Raw genomic sequence first — 18,647 nt, 5'->3', positions numbered from 1 at the left:
AATAGTTGCTTTTAGTGATGATACACATTGAACGTTAAGAAAACCTCTTTACAAATCCAATTTATTTGGTCATCATTATCTCCTTGTTGTTTTTTTCTTTGTTCACTAAGTATAAAATAGTAGGATATGAAAATCTAAGGTACAGACTGTTGCTACTTCAACACTTCAAGAGATTGGGAATTCCATATAGGGCTGTGATAGTGTTCAACCATTTTGTAGCTCATTCACCAGAAAGTAGGGTGTAAAACTCCATTCTAATTAAATATTTCAGGATACATCCAACACAGTCCACTCAGTGTTAGAAATGTTAGAGAAGATCCTACCACCATTGATGGAGAACTACCAAGATGTTTCCCCAATAGGTAGTACTGCCAGGGCCCAGAAAGCCTTACAGAATCTACATGAGTTAGCTAGTAAAACTGTCAATACGACTGACCAACTTATGGTAGGTTATGACAAGATCGAGAGGGGCAGGGGATAGGGACAAAGGGGATATTTAATTCCAGGGCATAATGCTTTTGGTCTCTTTCCCGTAAAATCCAACAAGAAATTTTCATCTTTTTTAAGGCCACTGTGCTTATTTTTGAGTTCCTTTCCATTAAAATCTGCCTTTTGTTTTTTTCAGACTGTGACTCTAGGGTCTCAAGAAGGAGCCTTTGAGAATGTTCGTATGAACTACAGTGGAGATCAAGGGCAGACAATCAGACAACTGATTACGGCTCACATGTTAAGACGTGTGGCTATGTGTGTCTTGTCCTCACCACATGGAAAACGCCAACATTTAGCTGTGAGCCACGAGAAGGGAAAGATCACCATACTTCAGCTTTCTGCTCTCCTGAAACAAGCTGACTCCAGCAAGAAGAAACTGACTTTGACAGTAAGTTATTTCAAACTTGATGAAAAAAAAAAACCCACTAGAATAGAATGCTTGAGGTGGTAAAGGATCTCATTAGATCATCGTCTTTACATACAAATTTGTATCAGATGTCTGTGGTTCATGCAATTTTGCCAAAAACTAAGCCTTTAATGGATGCTCAATCACAAATGCCCAAAGATATTATTGATGCAGTCTTCTTCATGATGTAAAGAGTCTCTAGGATAAAAGATAGTTTTCTTAATGTTTAATATTTCTATATTTCAGAGACTTTATTCAGCACCCATACCCTTCACAGTCCTGTCTATAACAGGTAATCCTTGTAATGAAGATTTTCTAGCTGTCTGTGGACTCAAGGATTGTCATGTATTGACTTTTACTGGTATTGGTACAGTAGGAGACCACCTGGTTCTTCATCCTTCATTAACAACCGGCAACTTCATCATCAAGGTCAGGCCATTTTTTTATTGCCGAGTTAACGCCAAATTTCCTTAACAAGGAATCTCATGCTTTGCTTCAAGACAAGTTCACTGTTAATAAATATAAAAGTCAATTTGAGATGCATGTCCTTGTGAACTTGCGTCCACTCAGACTTGGAATTGGAGAAAACTCAACAGAACGGATTTAAAATAAGAAAATACCAGTGGGAGAAATGCCTCATATTCGCACCAGGCATCCTTGTTAGATATTTCTGTGTCTTTTCAGGCATTATGGCTACCAGGATCACAAACAGAACTGGCAATAGTTACAGCTGATTTTGTCAAGGTAGGTTAAGAAAAATAATTGGAATTATATAAATGAAATTTCATTTTTGCAGATTTTCTCCCAATCTAAAGTAATGATGGTATTATTGGTCTGGTGTTTCAAGTGATATCAGAAACTAAAAAACAGTAGCCTTGATTCTTCAACATTGTTAAATGTTATATTTCATATGATTTCAGATATATGATTTAGGATTAGATGCCATCAGTCCACAATATTACTTTCTGTTACCAAGTGGTAAAGTTCGTGATGCATCGTTTATATTCTCTGAAGAAGGGAGGTATATGGTTTTGATGTCCTCTTCTGGATATATCTATACTCAGATTATGGAGGATGCAAGCAGTGCTGTACATGGACCATTCTACATCACTAATGTATTGGAGGTCAAACACCCAGATTTGAAGGTAAGAATTCCAAATTTTGGAAAATAAAATTGATTTTCGAGCTAAATGATGCCTGATTTTCATATTGAGAAAATATGGACACAGTGTGTTAGACACTAGCTTGCTAACCTGAAGGTCCTGGGATTAATCTGGTCACTGAAGGAGGTTTGAAGGGCCCACATCTAATAGTTCAGATGATACATTAAACCAGGGACCAGTGAGCTATGTTTAAGATCTTGGCCATCTTCGTTAGCTGAATCAGGAAGCAGGACTTGAAACTCCATTTCATTTTCCTTTCTTGATGAATATCTATTGCATTCTAGGAAGTTGTATCAGGGCAAGTAGCAGGAGGTGGAGTATCTGTTTATTATTCTCATGGTCTACAGTTACTCTTCTTTAGTTATACACAGGGTAAGGTTCTTTCATTTGTTGACTTTACCAAAGCCTTTGATACAATCTGGATGGATTGATTATTATTACCAAAGGTCCACACTTTGACTGGATGGATTGACTATCAATACCATAGCATAGGGATATTTTATTTGCTACCTTTTAACAACCTTTCCATTACAGCAGAATTGAATTTGATCTATTTAAAAGGATACAGTAGTCATGATATTTGCCTTGCTTTCTAATAGAAGTCAATCTCAGCTGTCTTGATTGATAGTGCTAGGGAGAAACTTGAACTTCATCTTGCATGAGTGCAATCTTTTCCCAAAGAAGACTGTCACAGTTTGAAAAGTTTCCAAGACATTATAATTGATTCAAGTAATATTGTTATTGTAGGTAAAAGTTTTGTTGGACCGGTAGCTAAAGATTTCAGTCAAGTTGTCAACCTGACTGCCATTCCATTTAAAAGGTAAAAAGGGTTTAAAATTTGTATCTATTGAAAAATACCAAAACACGGAAGTCTAAATGACATCTCTGAACTGGATGAAAGGAATGGTACCCAAATTCTGAGCTTCTGAATGATTGATTCTCATGTCAGTCTAATCTATTTTCCAGTTCAAATGGTGGAGGAAAGGGAGGTAACAATCATCAACCATTAGTTCAATGGTCAGAAGTACCTGGACATACAGGACTACTCTATTGTATGGCCCAGACTTCCAACAATCCAGTAGTCTTGATGATCAAGCCTGATGCTATCTCCATGCAAGAGATTAAAGTCATCAATTCCAAAACAAAGGTAAGAACTCAACTAGATAATAGATACTATTGTGATATTGTGGTCTGAAATCTATGCATGTAGATCAGAGTAGTCTCCCTTTAGGTCAGATATGGAAAGCCTTAGAAATTAAGATAAGAAATCAAGATTTTAATCTCTTATTCTTAACAACATTTAAAGAAAGCAGCTACTCTGGGTAGATTGAAACCCAATTTATTGCAGTGTTGATATAAAATCCATTTATAGATTGAGTAAGCAACTGTTCTTTCTTTACACCATTGAGTATGCCAATATTTTCATTCATTTCTGTTCTAATTTCTAGATCCAAGATGTAGTGGCTATTCGCCACATCGCCTCTAACTCAGACCAACAAAGAACAACCATGATACTGCTATGTGAAGATGGAAGTTTAAGAATTTACATGGCAAATGTTGACAACACTAACTTTTGGCTATCACCATATCTTCAACCACAGAGTCCTATAGCTATACTGAAACCAGTAAAGAAGAAGAAGGCTATTAAAGCTGGTCGACCTACTGGCAATGTTAACTTCCCTGTTGATTTCTTTGAACATTGTCAACAGACCAATGACGTAGAGGTAAGTTTGACAGAACTGAATTTCCTATTGCATCTTCAAGATCCAGAATTTGGGAACAGCCAATGGGCTGAAAATCACATCCAAGCTGTTAGTAAGAGCTCAGAAACAGCTAAATGAAAAGGTTTTTCTTATTTTCAGTTTATTCTTGGCCAAAATATTACTTGTTTAAGCTCACTCTAATTGAAATTGGAACACACAACCATCATATTCTGGTTCCACACAAAAAAAGACAATAACATCCACTAGTATAAAATCCAAAACAAGACAATAATGTATGACTATGATTTGCATATTTCCAAATTAATCGCACTAAATTATCCCTATTACCCCTGCAAATTATTTTTCCAGTTTGGAGGAAATGACGTCCTACAAATCTACAATGTACAACAGATCAAGAACAGACTGAACACAACAGGAATGTACATAGCCAGTACCAAACCTGCTGGTTTTAATATAGAAGTTAATAACACCAATAACGCCAATGTGATGGTTGGAATTCGAGTCCTGGTTGGCACTCAAACAGTTGAGAGATCTCCTTCCTTTATTGAAATCTTTGGACGTAATGTTCAGGTAAGAGAAATGAATATTGGAAGTGCCACTTGATTTAAGTTCAGTAGCTTGTCTTTGTACCAGGATAGCTCATGGACACAGGTGCTTGCTTTCTGAGAGGCCTGGGATTTGTTCTGGGTAGTGTGGTGCTTTCTCTACATCTGGTAGGTAGGGGGTTTGATCATGGCTTGAGATGGTTCCTCATTTCGGTTATGCATATTCAACACCTGACAGTTAAGAAAATCTTTGAAGCTCAAAATTTGTTTTAAAGCACACTTGGATCTGAAACTCCATTACTTCCTTTTTCAGGTGACGTCCACAAGACCAAGATGGTATGATTTACCTTTCACCAGAGAAGAATCTCTCACAGCTGACAAGAAGATTACTATCACCTGTAAGTCATTGGATCTTCTCTTGGATATTTGTTCATCTTCATTAACCAAATAAGATGCACAAAAGTAGGACGGAAACTTTCATTTCATTTCATGGTAATTTGCAGTAGAGATATACCTTCAGGTTTTTGCTTCTCCCCTGTCAGTGATGCAGGTCTGAGAAACTGGATGCAAAAGAAATTGAAACTCTGTGATCCATCAACAGTTAGAAAGAAAAAAAGACTAGGTGATTGTCCAATAATAATAATATCGAATGGTTATATGACATATTCCACAACCCTTCCTTACAACTTTTTTGCAATTCTTTCCCCTTTCTTACAGTTGGAGCCAGTTCAGATCTGGTAGGATTCACCATGGTGGACTCCATCAAGGTCTACATAAAGACTAAAGAGGCGTTTGGGTGGCCAGAAGAACCAGATGACTTCCCTGAAACTACCACCACCAGTAAGACTCCTAGTACAGCCATCACTGTAGCTAATACTGCTGCTGATAGTCTACCCACAGAACCTCTACCAATGACCACAGCTGACAAGTAAGTAATAGATAATACTCTGAGTTCCTTCAGATCAGTTGAATTGGTTGTTATATCCAAACATGCCCGACAGACCAGCTCGAATGTCAATTTTAGTCAAGGATCTGTCTGACTTCAAGTATACTTTAGACAAAGACAAAGACAAAGACCACTGGTCCAGATTAGGATTGTTTTCTGTGTGTTGTATTTTTCACAATTTGATGGTTTTGATTTTGCATGCATCTTCTTTAACTTTGTTTCTTTATTGTAGGCTTTTGGGCAGTGCATTAGAAGTACTGGATGGAGCTTTTGCCACAAGCAAAACACCAGAAGAAAAGGTAAGACCAGTGAGCAGTTTTTATTTGTTCACACAAAGCCTAAGCTATATTGTTACACACTTTCCATTTATTGGTTCATCTGTCAGTCCTAGTCACATTTTGCTCTTGCTAGATCTTTCAGCAACAATGTTATACATAAGATAAAGTTCTTGCCACGTTTTTATATGACTTCACAAGAAGCTCAAGATTGCTCTTCAAACCACCGTTTTCTATGTCTTTTAAACATAAGATCAACTTCACACCAAGGATCTTTATAACACATTGTTTTATCTCCTTCAGGATCAAAGCAGAGAGAAAGCATTAGAGGTAGCAACTAGACTCCTGACTTTACCCACACCAAATACTGTACAACAACATACTAAATCATTACTAGCTTCCTTGTTCTCTACCAAACACAACTACCATAATCACAAGGTAAGGATTGACAAGCAGGACTGGCCGTTTGGTTATACTTGTCCAAAGCTTTCAGAGATTTTGATCCATAAATGTCCCAGTGATATATTCATTTTCCCCAGTTGTCATTGCTATCTACTAAACTCTACTACCATAACCATTAGGTAAGGGCTTATAAAGCCTGCTGGTGGATAAGACTAGTATACTATACTTTGTGGGAACAGTTCACAAAAGGTTGAGACAGCTTCCCCTTTGACTACTTCAGGATCTAGCTTAACTGGTACATGTGATATCATTATTCTCAATTTTTTTAAATCCTTTTTTGAGCATATGAGGATATATGTAAGCTTACATGTGTCAACATCTTGCCTTGCTTAACAAGATTTTGTTTAGAGAACAGTCTTTATTGGCTTCTTAATCCTCTGTAGGATCAAGCTCAACTGGTTCATGTAATGAAGAAAATATCCTCAGAAGGCAGTGATATGGATGTAGAGTCATTCCAAAGATTGGTGATCACAGCTCAGTCAGTAGCTGTTGCCAGGCCTGGTAATCTTATCAAATTTGCTGAGAAAGGAGATCAGCTGGATAAAGACAGTAAGTGACTCTCTATCTTATGTGTTTTACATCCTTTGCAGAGACCCTTGTAAATTGAAAAAGATGAGGCAAAATTTCTTTGCACACTGCATGAAAGCATGAGATATATGATAAGCGTTGAAAGCAGATAATGTGATATTAAATCTTTTTCTTAACCTGAGGATTCAAACCTACTGCACTTAATTACCTCCTGGACTACATTCAAACTCACTGTCCATGAGCCTACTTGAGAGCAGAAAAGTAAGATGTAAACCGTAAAATGTTGATGAATATTTCAGGTTTAGAAGTAACTGATCTAGAAAATGAACGAGAAGAAAAACTAGGACAGGTTCTAAATATAGAACAAACTGAGAAGCATCATTTTACATCCAGATTAGTGGAAGCCTTCTGGAAACTCCATGCTGCTAAACCATCCAATCCCATGTTAGCTCCTGTCTGTCTACCAGGTAGGTGGCAAGAACACTTTGACTCCTTTACATATTACGAGCACAAAAGATGGTGTTTCAATAAGTTTAAGGAAGCTGCTGATGCTGCTACTAAACCTTCTAATCCTATGTTAGCTCCTGTTTGTTTACCAGGTATGTGGCAAAGGCCCAGAAGAACTCTTGATATATGTGGACTCTCCAAAATGGAAAGTTGATTTGACATAGTCACAGAGTGGCACCAGGTGTGCCAAGGTGAAAGCTATCCTGTCTACATTACTTATAAGAGAGGGGTTCAAATTCTATAAAGTCTTTGAACACATGATTTCTTTTATTTTTCAGGACTAGCTCATGTTGATGCTACAGTTGGAGCTCTGGTGAAGATTATCCATGCTTTTACCATGTGTGATTTGGACTGCCTCAACCTAGCCACCAAACATTATGTCAAACTTCTACTTTCTACTGTGAGTACAGACGATTTCTTTTCATTTTGAGGTTCAGCCTTCAACCAGTTCTTTATATCTTGATCGTTTTTTTTCGCTGGGTTCATTCTCATTCTTCTTCAAATCAAGAGAAGGATTCAAATAACATTTTACATTTTATTACTATCCTTCAAGGCAATCCCATTCGGTGTCACAGCAAGGGAAACTACCTTACCTGACTAGAAGGGAAGTAACTCTTGCTAAGAAAGTTCTTATACAGACCACAATATGACATTTCTCTAAAATTCATTAGATTGTTCAAATTGTTAGATCTGTTTCAAGTGTGTAAGTAAACGTAACACTCTTCTGTTTGGTTACAGGACCCAGTAGTAAGTTTTGCTTGTCGACAAGCAATGATTAATGTATTGAGACCTAGACATCGTAGAAGAAGAGTGTTTATACCTTCACCACCAAGATGTAGCTCTCCAGGTAGGTTTTGTGTGCTTATGCATTATAAATTTTCGGGTGTGCATCTTTTACTTGAAAGTAATTATTGATGCATATGTTCACTCAAAATGTCTTGTCTTCCACACCAGGAGATGGAGGAGATGATGATGATGACGATGATGATAATCCAGATAGTAGTATAGCTCCTCCTACAATCCAAGCTCCTGATACACCAGTAATAACTGAACAACCAGAATTAGGACAAGTTGAGGCCCCTGAAACTGATCAAGAATCAGACGACATGTATGAAGTTGTGGTAAGTTTTATTTTTATTTTTTGGGGAGCTCAGGGAACTCTGTAATCAAGATCTTGGTCCAGAGATCGGTTCCAACCAAAATACTGCCTCAAGATTTTCTTCTGGTCTGCAACTTGATTCATCTTTTTGTAGTTTCCTGCGCATTCGTGCGTCCACCTTTTAAATCCCTTTGGCCAATTTTCAGGGTAATGTTGATGAAGTACAGGGAGAAGTGAATGAGAATGGAGCCCATGGTAATGCTATGCCTGTGGGTGGGTATGATGGACTGTGGGGTATGGATGGGAACTATGCTCCAATGGTGGAAATTCCCCCTGATGCTGATGATGAAGCTATGGTAGAGCTGGCTATTGCTCTGAGTCTTCAGGATCAGTCTGGTAATGCTCCTGGTCAGCTCAATCTTCAAGCTTTGAGCCTGGACAGCCAAGGACAGGTAAGATTTTGCTGTATGAATCTATATGAAGCATGAGCGATCCTGTGTTATTGTCAAAGATTTCAGGTCCATGGCCAAACGGAAGAATCATCTGTTTAAGTTCTTTCAATATCAATTTTGTGGCAAACTGAGGTACATTTTTTCTCTATTTTTAGAGTATCTCATCCATGGAGTTGGAAGAAGGACCCCTCTCTGATACGACAGCTAGTGCTCCAGGCAGTGATGATGAGATAGGCTCCAATGCTGCTACAGATGGCTCTAATCTGAGGACCTCACCAGCCGATCATGGTGGTAGTGTTGGCTCTGAGAGTGGTGGTAGTGCTGTGGACTCAATTTCAGTTGGTGATTTGTTGGTGATTTTTCTTGAATCCTTGATGCAATACCTTCTAGATATTTATAGTAGTTTTGCTATAGAAAGACTGTTTTGCTGATGGTCTAGCTCAGTAAGGTAGAAAACCCAAGCTTCAGATTAGTAGGCAAACCATTATACTTTAATCATCAGCTCAAGTAGATGGAGATCTATGGGATTTGAAATTTTGTTACCCAAAAAGTGACTTCTCCCTTTGGTTCTCAGTATATACATTCCATTTCTGTCTATAGTAAGTGGAAGAAGCAGTGCCTATGGATATAACACTCATGCCACAGGAGCTCGAAGTGAAACCAGCAGTGTAGGAGCTCCCAGTGGCTCCATACATCATGATGCTGACCTTTCTGAAGCTGATACTGATTATGATACCAACTGCAGGTGGGTGAAACAATTGTTGACTTCATATCCATCATATGTTGGAATATTTGGTAAGATCACAACGTTCAGCCATGCTTTGTTGTCCTAAGAAATTCTCCTATACCTTGTCACACAGCTAGGTTTCATCTCCTGTTTCAGATTACATGCATTACGTCTACAGTTACTAGAAAGACTTCTGCTGTATTTACCAGACATCAGAGAAGTTGGTGGTGTTAGAGCTATACCATTTATGCAGGTAGGATTGTTAATCCTGTTTATAATAAGAATATCCACTATAACTGACTTCAAAAACTTACGATATGAATTGAGGTAGTTCCATTATTTCCACATCATGTCCAGACCAGTACCTAGTGAATTAGCTTCTTCTTTAAGTTTTCTAACACACTTTGTCCATTCCCTCCTTTACATAGAAATCTATTGTTAACAGAGAAAGTCCACTGATGAATAAATGCTGTTAATGGTCAAGTTAAAGAATTTAATTTTTGTCTTTGTTCTAAGAGGTAGTTTTCCTGTTAAACTAAGTGACAATTTACATCTTTGCTAAATTTTGTGTTAACACTGTACTTTAGGTTGTGCTGATGCTGACTTGTGATCTGGATAGTGAAGATGATAAGGACAAAGCAGCACTGGATAATCTACTCATTGTTATTCTTGCTGAACTAGACTTGAACAAACCAGTAAGTATTAGCATAGTAAAACTTTCAGTAGTATATTGAAAATGTTGTCCTTTGAGGAGGGTGACTGCAATCTAGAATATGTTATCTGTCAGAAAGCTGTAATGATATTTATATTTTTAAACAGGTGGTTGAGGAGTCGGTATCATCAAGATGTGAAAGAAATGAAGTCAAACTGATCTTACTGAGGTTCCTTAGTGTATTATTATCACGAACCCGAGCTGGTACCAAACCTCCAGTAGAAGCCTCCTCCTTCACCAGTAACTGTACTGGTACTGCCTTGATTTCTAGTGGAGCTATAGAGTACTGTATGAACATCCTTACAAAACTCTTGCCATTCTGGAAGACCAATTCCATACTTGAGGTAATTTTTCTTGAATATCTTGAGGGAGGTGCAGTGAGTTAAGATACTTGCTCACTAGCTTAGTGGTCCACGGTTCAATCCCAGCTTTTGTCGAGATAATACAGATTTTTCAACCCGGTTTTCCCCTTTGTCAATGATGAAGGTTGGAGGGGCTGATATGGAAAGATGGTCTAGTCGTTTTGATTTTGACAATGAATGCCCCTGTGTGCTAGAGTCTGTGCATATTACAAACACAACTATTCTTTGTATTGCTTCTTTTCATTAGCCCAATGAGGTGCTGTAAAGAAGGATGTTAAACTTTATTAAAATGTAAAACTCCATGCAATTTTTCTTGATGATTTACAGGAGGAAGCAGCTGCAGCTCCAGGTCAACTGTTGAAGCCTCATCCATGTTGTCCCCCACCAGATATGTCCCCTTTCTTCCTTCGCCAGTATGTTAAAGGGCATGCTAATGATGTTTTTGAAGACTACCCTCAGTTGTTGACAGAAATGGTTCTAAGACTACCATACCAGGTAAGTCAGTAAGAGTTGTCTCCCTTAGCAAAGCCTTGGATAGCCTACACAGAAAAATACTCTTAATAAATTCCATTTTGTCCATGAATTTTAATGGCAATTCAACAATTAATCAGAGAAGTTCCCATAATGGATGATACTCATTCCTGTTGGCCCAATCAGGTGCTGAAAAGAAACGTGAAACTCTATTTCATTTCTTTTTGTGAAAATTGGCAGTCCATCTTGAAATTTCTATCCAATTTTGTGTTGTAATTTCAGTTGAAGAAGATATCTGATTCAGTTCAGAATGTACCCAATGCTTCTTTTGATCCTTCTTGGAATACAGTTCTATCTGAGGTAGGTCATCATGCAGGATATTAAACTCCATATCATCAGGTAGATCAATATAGTTTTTTTCATTTATGATGTAGAGGGGTTGACATGGAAAAATGAAGATTCAGATGATACGATGAACAGTGTGCTTCAGGATGTCCACATTTAAGATCCTCCAAACTTTGGAAAATGAAAAAGTGTTCCCTTATGTCCATCCTCCTGATTTCTTTAGTCAAAAAAAGAGTACCCTAATGAGGTGCCCTGGCAATATTTCCATCATAGCACACTGCATTAGCCAAATAAAGTACAGAAAACAAAAGATAAAACTCCATTTCTTTTAAAATTTCAGTACATGATGACGAACCAAACACCATTTGTAAAGAGACAAGTTAGAAAGCTATTGCTGTTTATCTGTGGCTCAAAAGACAAATACAGACAGCTGAGAGACCAGCATGCTATTGGATCACATCTGAAATCAGTGAGAGAGATCTGTGAGACCCAGGGGGGTCTGGATATATCAACTGAGATTCTACCCAGGAGCATTATTCTACCCTATGATACTCTCCTTACTCTGGTAAGATCATTGACTGAACCAATATTTTTATTATTGCCATATTGTGGTCTGAAAACATCCAGTGTCTATCAAGAGTAGTCTACCTTGGAAGAGTAGTAACAAAGCCTTGAACTGGACCCCTTGTGTTCACTTATCAACCACTAATCAACTAATAATTTAAACATAGCATAATGGGATTTATATATTTATATTATATAACCATCCAAGAGTAGTCTCCCTTTGGAGAGTAGCATCAGAGCCTGGGAGGTTGCGCCTGTAGCACTTCTGCATTTGGAATCTCAACCTAGTTCCACCAGTTCCAGGCATCTGGAGCCACCACTGAGTGCAAAGACTTTTGAAGGAGTATCTTTGTAATGTCTTGATTTCAGATTGAACATCTTCGTAAAGTGTGTACAGAGATAGCTAGTAACAGAGCTTATAATTGGCAGATATACTGTGAGAAGGAGCCAGGTAAGCTTAATATAACTCTTCCGATATCCTTTCATGTTACTCTTTTAACAATTTCATTTAGCACTCACTTTTCATCATTTACCAGTTTCATCAGGCTTGTAAGCATCATGTCAAGGGCAGACAACTTCTAAAAACAGGGGGGGTAACTCTTGTACAGGTAGCTCCTGCTGCCTGATTGACCTCTGCCCTTGCCCAATAGTTTAAGTTTCATCTCCTGGCACCTGGCTAGTATTGCTCTTGATGAAGGAGTAGCCCCCTACCCTTTTGTAACTACTACAGATAGCTCTATATCAGATTCAAACTCAAAGCGCCAAATTACATCAAAAATTGACCAACATATACATGAAAATCTTATTTCAGATACCCTAGCTTTCCTAGTAAAAGCTAGTATCGCACTAGATGAAGGAGTTGCCCCTACCCTCCTGCAACTACTACAAATAGCTCTATGTGGATGTAAAGCTAGTCAAGTGAACCCCTCTATTGTGACCTCCAGTAGCTCTACAGGATCACCTGTCAAACATAAATCTAAAGAAAGTAAAGACAAACAAGAAGGTAAGTTTGACAATGATATCCAGGCTCACCACTTCTCTCTCAAGGGAGATTACTCTTAATACAGTCTATATTTTAAGACCACAATATTACAATATATGATATTTATTTTTCTGAAATAATTTGTGATTTTTTTTTTTTTATTTCCCCTTCACAATTGATTTATCCATGGTTAGTTTTTTCAAACTATGCAAGTGACACTTTTGATGACTTGACTATTTCTTTAAATCTATTCTTGTGAATGATTTGCTTCCAGATAATGAAGAGATAGCTAAATATGATGAAGCCCTATGTATAACATTGGTAAAAATATTAAACAAGGTTTTGGATAAAGAACTATTTGTGAAGTTCGTCAGGACATTCTTATTGGAGTCAAACCAAAGCAGTAATAGATGGTTGGCTCATAGCCTGGTTCTACAACTGTATAGGTTAGTATTTCACATTTCTATGAGTGAGGGGCGCGTCATAAGTAAGAATTGCCTGGTTTTGGATTAGTGAGAGGAGGTTCTAAGGCATTAGCGTATGTACTTGTGAGAAGTAAGAAAGAGCACTGGCAGTCCAACCACACAGTCAAAGGTTAGCACAAAACCATGTTCCATAACTCTGTAATGGTTCAGTAAAATGTTTCCTGTCTCTATTCTGTTTTTTACTAGCTGCTTTAGTATTATTTTAAACAGAAAAATGTCAAAAGCTTACCTGAAAAAAACTGTCTGAAATTTCCTGAAAAAAAAAATGGTTGCATTAGATATTTGTATATAGATCTGGTAAATAAAATATCATCACTGTTAAAATAGTGCTGAATACATCAATTTGAATCCTTTTGCAAGGGGCAGATTTGAAATCTGATCAGCATTTTATGGCACTAATTTTATTTCAGAAACTCGACCCTGACTGAACAAGAGACCATGTTAGATCTCATGTGGAGTTTATGGTGTGAGCTGCCAATCTATGGGAGAAAAGCTGCTCAATTTGTTGACCTGCTGGGATACTTCATCCTTAAAACTCCAGAAATACCTGAGACCAAGGTGAGATCACAATCCAAGCCTATTTTAGATGGAAATGACAATCCCTTGTTTCATTTCTGTTGGCTTTAAAAGCATATTGTTCCTTGATGTTACTTTTGTGGACAATAGTTTTGGAGTCTGGTGTGGTTATAGCTGTTGTATATTTAGAGTTGTATATATAGCACAGAACATGTGATGCCCAGGCTGTGGGACTTGCTTTGTCAACATGGCATCCTTTTGACGAGTCCATATAGCTCATGGTTATGTCAGTAATTATTAAATAGATAAGCTATATATATATCAGGATCTAGATTTTATTTGATATTTTTTGCACAAAAGGTACAAGAATATTTGAAGAAAGCTACAGCTGTGTTGAAAGATGAAAATCAGATCCTAACTAACCATCCTAATGCTCCTATCTACAAGTAAGTTAATCAACATCATTTAATTCATCTATTTTCCTATTCAAACAAACTTGCTCTTTGCCAAATGAAGGGAGCCGCAATGTCTCCAGGAATTTCAACCAAGTTCCAACTGGTTAGTGATGCAGAGGGGAGGGGCTGGCATGGAAAAAGCGTTGTAGGCATTTCAGATGGGACAATAAACCAAGTACCTGTTGCTATAGGCTGTACACAGTAATAGATTGCCTAGAATAAAAGCTATGTTTATGTATTTTCAGTATGTTACAAGGTTTGGTAGATTTTGATGGATATTATCTAGAAAGTGATCCCTGTTTGGTTTGTAACAATCCTGAAGTACCTTATTCTGTAAGTTTTTAAACTTTAATTGATATGCTATGACTTTCTTGACAGAAATATGCAAAATGAAAATTTGGCTAATGGCATCCTAAGGTCTGTTATGACAAAAGTGCTAACCAGTAGTACTTAATGCTTTTTCCTTATCATCAAAATATCAGAAATCTTTAAAGTAAATGAATTAAAAAGGTAGGATCATGATATTTTTAATTTCAGAGTTTGAAACTGTCAGCTATAAAAGTAGATTCAAAGTTTACAACCACAACTCAGATAGTGAAACTTGTTGGTAGTCACACGATATCTAAAATATCTCTACGTATCAGTGACTTGAAACGAACCAAAATGGTAAGTGTTACAGGTTAAATCATTTGGATTGCAAAGAGAGTTTCTAGCTTTTCTATGTGTATTGGTGACATTTATAGCTTCAAATAGCATGATTAAAATTTTCAGTCAGATATCTGTGATTCCTGTAATTAGATACATTCAATTCAATATGTTTATTGCAATCAGTTTAAAGGGACTGAGAGTTGTGCTTTTTTTTCTGCTTTGAAAATTCAATTCCAAACTCAAGACCTCTCATTGGATTTAATTGCATAATTTTGTATATTTTTACATACATTTTGTTTGATTACATTAGGATTTTTCAAATTGAAGATCTGTGTTTTTAATAATTCAAATATTTATATTAGGTTAGAGTATTGAATATATATTATAACAACAGAACAGTACAAGCTGTCGTAGAGCTGAAAAACAGGTTGGTGAAATTCAAAAATTAAGCTCATCTGCTATGAGTACTGTCAAAGTGTGTAATATCATGGTTTATTGTGGTCTTAAGATATCAATTCTGTTTTAGTAGTTATCTCCCTTAAGGGAAAGGTGGAGAACCTATCATATGACATATTGTGATACTGTGGTCTTATATATCAATTCTGCATTAAAAGTTATCTCCCTTGAGAAATTTGTTGAAGGCCTGCATAAAGATGGCGGTTAAATTCCTCATTTTAGACCAGGATTATGGCACAAGGCAAGAAAAGTGAATTTGACAACAGGACAGACTGATGTAAAAGTTGAATTCCCAATTCCAATAGTTGCCTGCAACTTGATGATAGAATATGCCGATTTCTACGATAATCTACAAGCCACATCTGAAACTCTGCAATGCCCACGATGTAGCGCCTCGGTTCCTGCTAATCCTGGAGTCTGCAGCAATTGTGGAGAAAACGTCTACCAATGCCATAAATGCAGGTGAGTAGAATTTATTTAAAGCCCAACTCGGTACAGAGAAATAGGCCAAAAAGCTGAAATTTATCATTTTTTTCAAACTTTCATAATGTATTTAAGAGCTAATGTTAACTTGTCATCTACCGACCTATCTTTATCTTGCTTTATCTAAAGTTTATGATGTATTTCAGAGCTATTAACTATGACGAGAAAGATCCATTCCTGTGTAATGCCTGTGGTTTCTGTAAATATGCCAAGTTTGATTTTACCCTGACAGCCAAACCATGCTGTGCTGTCGACCCCATAGAGAATGAAGAGGACCGGAAAAAGGTAACTTTTTCGATTAATGTCGTATTGTGGTCTTAAAATATCAAGTATATCAAGAGTTGTCCCCCTTGGAAGAGCAGATTAAATTGCCTGAATGAAGAATGATTAAGATGCTCATATTCTTGCTTGACTTATCTTTAGTTGATCTGGGTTTCATTTTCAAAATTTTTGTAAAACTCAAGCCTTTGATCTCAACTAAGAAGCATTCCAGATTTAGGGTTTTCAAAGGAAATGTATCTGAACAACATGAAGCATGACAATTGCTTGCCGTTGAATACAAACCACACTAATCCTGTTTGGCTTAATAATTTCTTGAAATCATTCTTACATCAGTAAGGCATTAAATATGTTCATTATTTGATTGCAGGCTATAACAACTATCAACACCCTACTAGAGAAAGCTGATAGAATATATAAACAACTCCAGTCACATCGACCAGTTCTAGAGAATCTACTCATACAGGTTACAGAACATGGCTGTGAGAGACTTAATGTAAGTTTGTTTGCCTAGAAAAGATTGTTAAGAGATTTCTAGTCTTTGTCTGTATATGGAGGACACTGATTTACCCCATTCCAATTTTAAGTTCTTGCAGTTCCACTCAAACTTAGTAGCATAGGCCAAATAAGGGCAAGCCATCTTAAGGTGTCAAAACATGTGGTTCATATATAAAACCAAGCATCAAGACTAATTACAGGGGAAAGAAAAATATCCTGAACACAAAGGATGTCCAAGAGATTTTATCCATTTAGTGCTTAAACATTTTGTTATTATAATCTTCTTTCAGGATGATGGTGGAAGCCCAGGAACAGGAGCAAGTGCTGGTGTCCCTGTCAGTAACGTCAACAAAGCTATCCAACTCCTAGCCCAGAAATACTGTGGTGAATGTAAATCATCCTTTGATGACCTCAGTAAGATCATACAGGTTAGTAACTAGTTAAGCCAACTCTTGACATCTTTTATAAGTTTTTATGTAATCCCATCTGAAAAAGATTTAAATGTGAGGTCTGTCTTATCCTCCTCCTTTGTGAAAAAAAGAGGAATGTCCATACTTTTAAAGAATTGATCTTGTCAGCTGGATGATACACAAATTCAAGCTACAGCAGAGCATTTTTAATGTCTAATATGTTTTGAAATCCATTTCGAAATAAGAATGTTAAAGTTCTCTTGGTTTACACTATAAAGTTTTGTCATTTCTAAGGCACAAGATGATGCTAAAAAGTAGGAGGTAAAACCTATTCCAATTATCCATATGAAATGTACAATTCTTGTTTCCAGAAAGTAATGGCCTGCCGCAGAGAGCTGGTAGAGTATGACAGACAACAACGTGAGGCTGTAGCTAGCAAAGGACAAGCTCCTGGTACATCCTTAGGCAAAGCAAAAGAAGCTTCGTGTTCAATTGTACCAAAGAAGATTTTGAAAGAAGAAGGGTAAGCATTTTTTAGAACCAATTGTATAAATTAATGGCCAAAAACATATTTCACTGGTTGAGAAATGAGAACCTGAATTGGTTTGAAAAAAATTATGTATTTTATATGATGACACAAGTTCAAAGGATTCTTCCACAAAAGCACACTAAGAAAGCTCATAATGTGATTATTACTTGCGTATGTTTCAGACCCAGATCTTCCAATTGTTATGGATGTGCCAACTCTGCAGTTGAACATTGTATCACTCTATTGAGAGCTCTGGTAACCAATGGTAACATGAGACAGATATTGTGTAGTCAGGTAAGAGTGATTCCAATACTTTTAGTGCAGTGCTTCTCTGAGATTTTCTACCATTAAAGTCAAAATCAAACAATTAGAAGACAGATGACTATAGAAAGCAATTTTAGGGACGTACACCATGAAAGAAGAAAACTGTTTTCACAAACCCACCCAAAAAGTGCTATTGCCAAATTGTTGATGAAAGATGAACGAGAATTTTTTTCTTTACAGGGTATGATAAACCAACTAATAGACTTTAATCTCCGTCATGGAGCTCTACCAGTTCGTAATGAAGTCAGATCACTGTTGTGTCTTCTCACCAAGGATGACAGACGAGGAACAGAAGAGATGAATAAACTCATCATGAATAGAATTAAAGCTGCTATTAGAGGACATCAGTCTAATCCTGATTTGGTAAGTGGGCACATGCTTTTGCATTTTCAAGTTAACTCAATGATTCTGCTGCTTGACCACAAGGTGCAACTCAAGCATGGATCTTTGGATTTTTAGCTAGTTAGTTTTCATTGTTAGTTACACATCATACTCATGTATGCTGACCAAAAGGTTCAAGACCAGCTAATCTTTGACAATATAAAAAGTCAAAGTTTTACCTAACAAACCTGTATTGTGAAATTTCTAAGGAGAAACTCTTTTTGCAGAGCACAAATATCTTCACTGATCATGCCTTTATTTTAAGCTAGGGTCATCTCAAAACTGAGATTCACATGTTCTATTTTCCATTCTAGGGATCCTCAGTCCGTCATGAGATATTACTGCTACAAACATCTCTACAACAAGATGACTCCTGCTGGGAACAACGAGTAAGATGTGGTAAGTGGACAGTTTTGAACTTTAG

The 18,647-nt window shown here is 37.0% G+C and overlaps 1 protein-coding gene across 1 annotated transcript in view; it reads left to right on the top strand.

The window, feature by feature from the left end:
• Nucleotides 1-18,647, top strand: part of LOTGIDRAFT_156120 (hypothetical protein) — a gene marked incomplete at both ends in the record, with an annotated part of 43,039 nt that overhangs the window by 18,881 nt on the left and 5,511 nt on the right. Inside the window, 44 exons of the mRNA XM_009046141.1 lie at nucleotides 272-445; nucleotides 626-877; nucleotides 1,142-1,324; nucleotides 1,580-1,639; nucleotides 1,816-2,040; nucleotides 2,343-2,430; nucleotides 2,806-2,878; nucleotides 3,025-3,205; nucleotides 3,507-3,782; nucleotides 4,131-4,352; nucleotides 4,641-4,725; nucleotides 5,045-5,255; nucleotides 5,506-5,572; nucleotides 5,852-5,986; nucleotides 6,394-6,559; nucleotides 6,838-7,137; nucleotides 7,324-7,445; nucleotides 7,784-7,892; nucleotides 8,000-8,166; nucleotides 8,351-8,596; nucleotides 8,752-8,911; nucleotides 9,197-9,341; nucleotides 9,480-9,576; nucleotides 9,911-10,018; nucleotides 10,143-10,379; nucleotides 10,725-10,892; nucleotides 11,151-11,228; nucleotides 11,554-11,778; nucleotides 12,147-12,228; nucleotides 12,589-12,780; nucleotides 13,034-13,205; nucleotides 13,655-13,802; nucleotides 14,121-14,206; nucleotides 14,461-14,548; nucleotides 14,753-14,881; nucleotides 15,226-15,290; nucleotides 15,542-15,781; nucleotides 15,949-16,087; nucleotides 16,452-16,577; nucleotides 16,870-17,007; nucleotides 17,361-17,512; nucleotides 17,701-17,812; nucleotides 18,023-18,205; nucleotides 18,538-18,622. Of these exons, the coding sequence (XP_009044389.1) occupies nucleotides 272-445; nucleotides 626-877; nucleotides 1,142-1,324; nucleotides 1,580-1,639; nucleotides 1,816-2,040; nucleotides 2,343-2,430; nucleotides 2,806-2,878; nucleotides 3,025-3,205; nucleotides 3,507-3,782; nucleotides 4,131-4,352; nucleotides 4,641-4,725; nucleotides 5,045-5,255; nucleotides 5,506-5,572; nucleotides 5,852-5,986; nucleotides 6,394-6,559; nucleotides 6,838-7,137; nucleotides 7,324-7,445; nucleotides 7,784-7,892; nucleotides 8,000-8,166; nucleotides 8,351-8,596; nucleotides 8,752-8,911; nucleotides 9,197-9,341; nucleotides 9,480-9,576; nucleotides 9,911-10,018; nucleotides 10,143-10,379; nucleotides 10,725-10,892; nucleotides 11,151-11,228; nucleotides 11,554-11,778; nucleotides 12,147-12,228; nucleotides 12,589-12,780; nucleotides 13,034-13,205; nucleotides 13,655-13,802; nucleotides 14,121-14,206; nucleotides 14,461-14,548; nucleotides 14,753-14,881; nucleotides 15,226-15,290; nucleotides 15,542-15,781; nucleotides 15,949-16,087; nucleotides 16,452-16,577; nucleotides 16,870-17,007; nucleotides 17,361-17,512; nucleotides 17,701-17,812; nucleotides 18,023-18,205; nucleotides 18,538-18,622 (6,697 nt within the window). The remainder of the gene's footprint in view (nucleotides 1-271; nucleotides 446-625; nucleotides 878-1,141; nucleotides 1,325-1,579; nucleotides 1,640-1,815; nucleotides 2,041-2,342; nucleotides 2,431-2,805; nucleotides 2,879-3,024; nucleotides 3,206-3,506; nucleotides 3,783-4,130; nucleotides 4,353-4,640; nucleotides 4,726-5,044; nucleotides 5,256-5,505; nucleotides 5,573-5,851; nucleotides 5,987-6,393; nucleotides 6,560-6,837; nucleotides 7,138-7,323; nucleotides 7,446-7,783; nucleotides 7,893-7,999; nucleotides 8,167-8,350; nucleotides 8,597-8,751; nucleotides 8,912-9,196; nucleotides 9,342-9,479; nucleotides 9,577-9,910; nucleotides 10,019-10,142; nucleotides 10,380-10,724; nucleotides 10,893-11,150; nucleotides 11,229-11,553; nucleotides 11,779-12,146; nucleotides 12,229-12,588; nucleotides 12,781-13,033; nucleotides 13,206-13,654; nucleotides 13,803-14,120; nucleotides 14,207-14,460; nucleotides 14,549-14,752; nucleotides 14,882-15,225; nucleotides 15,291-15,541; nucleotides 15,782-15,948; nucleotides 16,088-16,451; nucleotides 16,578-16,869; nucleotides 17,008-17,360; nucleotides 17,513-17,700; nucleotides 17,813-18,022; nucleotides 18,206-18,537; nucleotides 18,623-18,647) is intronic.

The sequence above is a fragment of the Lottia gigantea genome (assembly GCF_000327385.1).
Source record: "Lottia gigantea unplaced genomic scaffold LOTGIsca_10, whole genome shotgun sequence".
Classification (NCBI taxonomy): Eukaryota; Metazoa; Mollusca; class Gastropoda; family Lottiidae; genus Lottia; species Lottia gigantea.
This window is presented reverse-complemented; position numbering and strand designations above follow the sequence as displayed.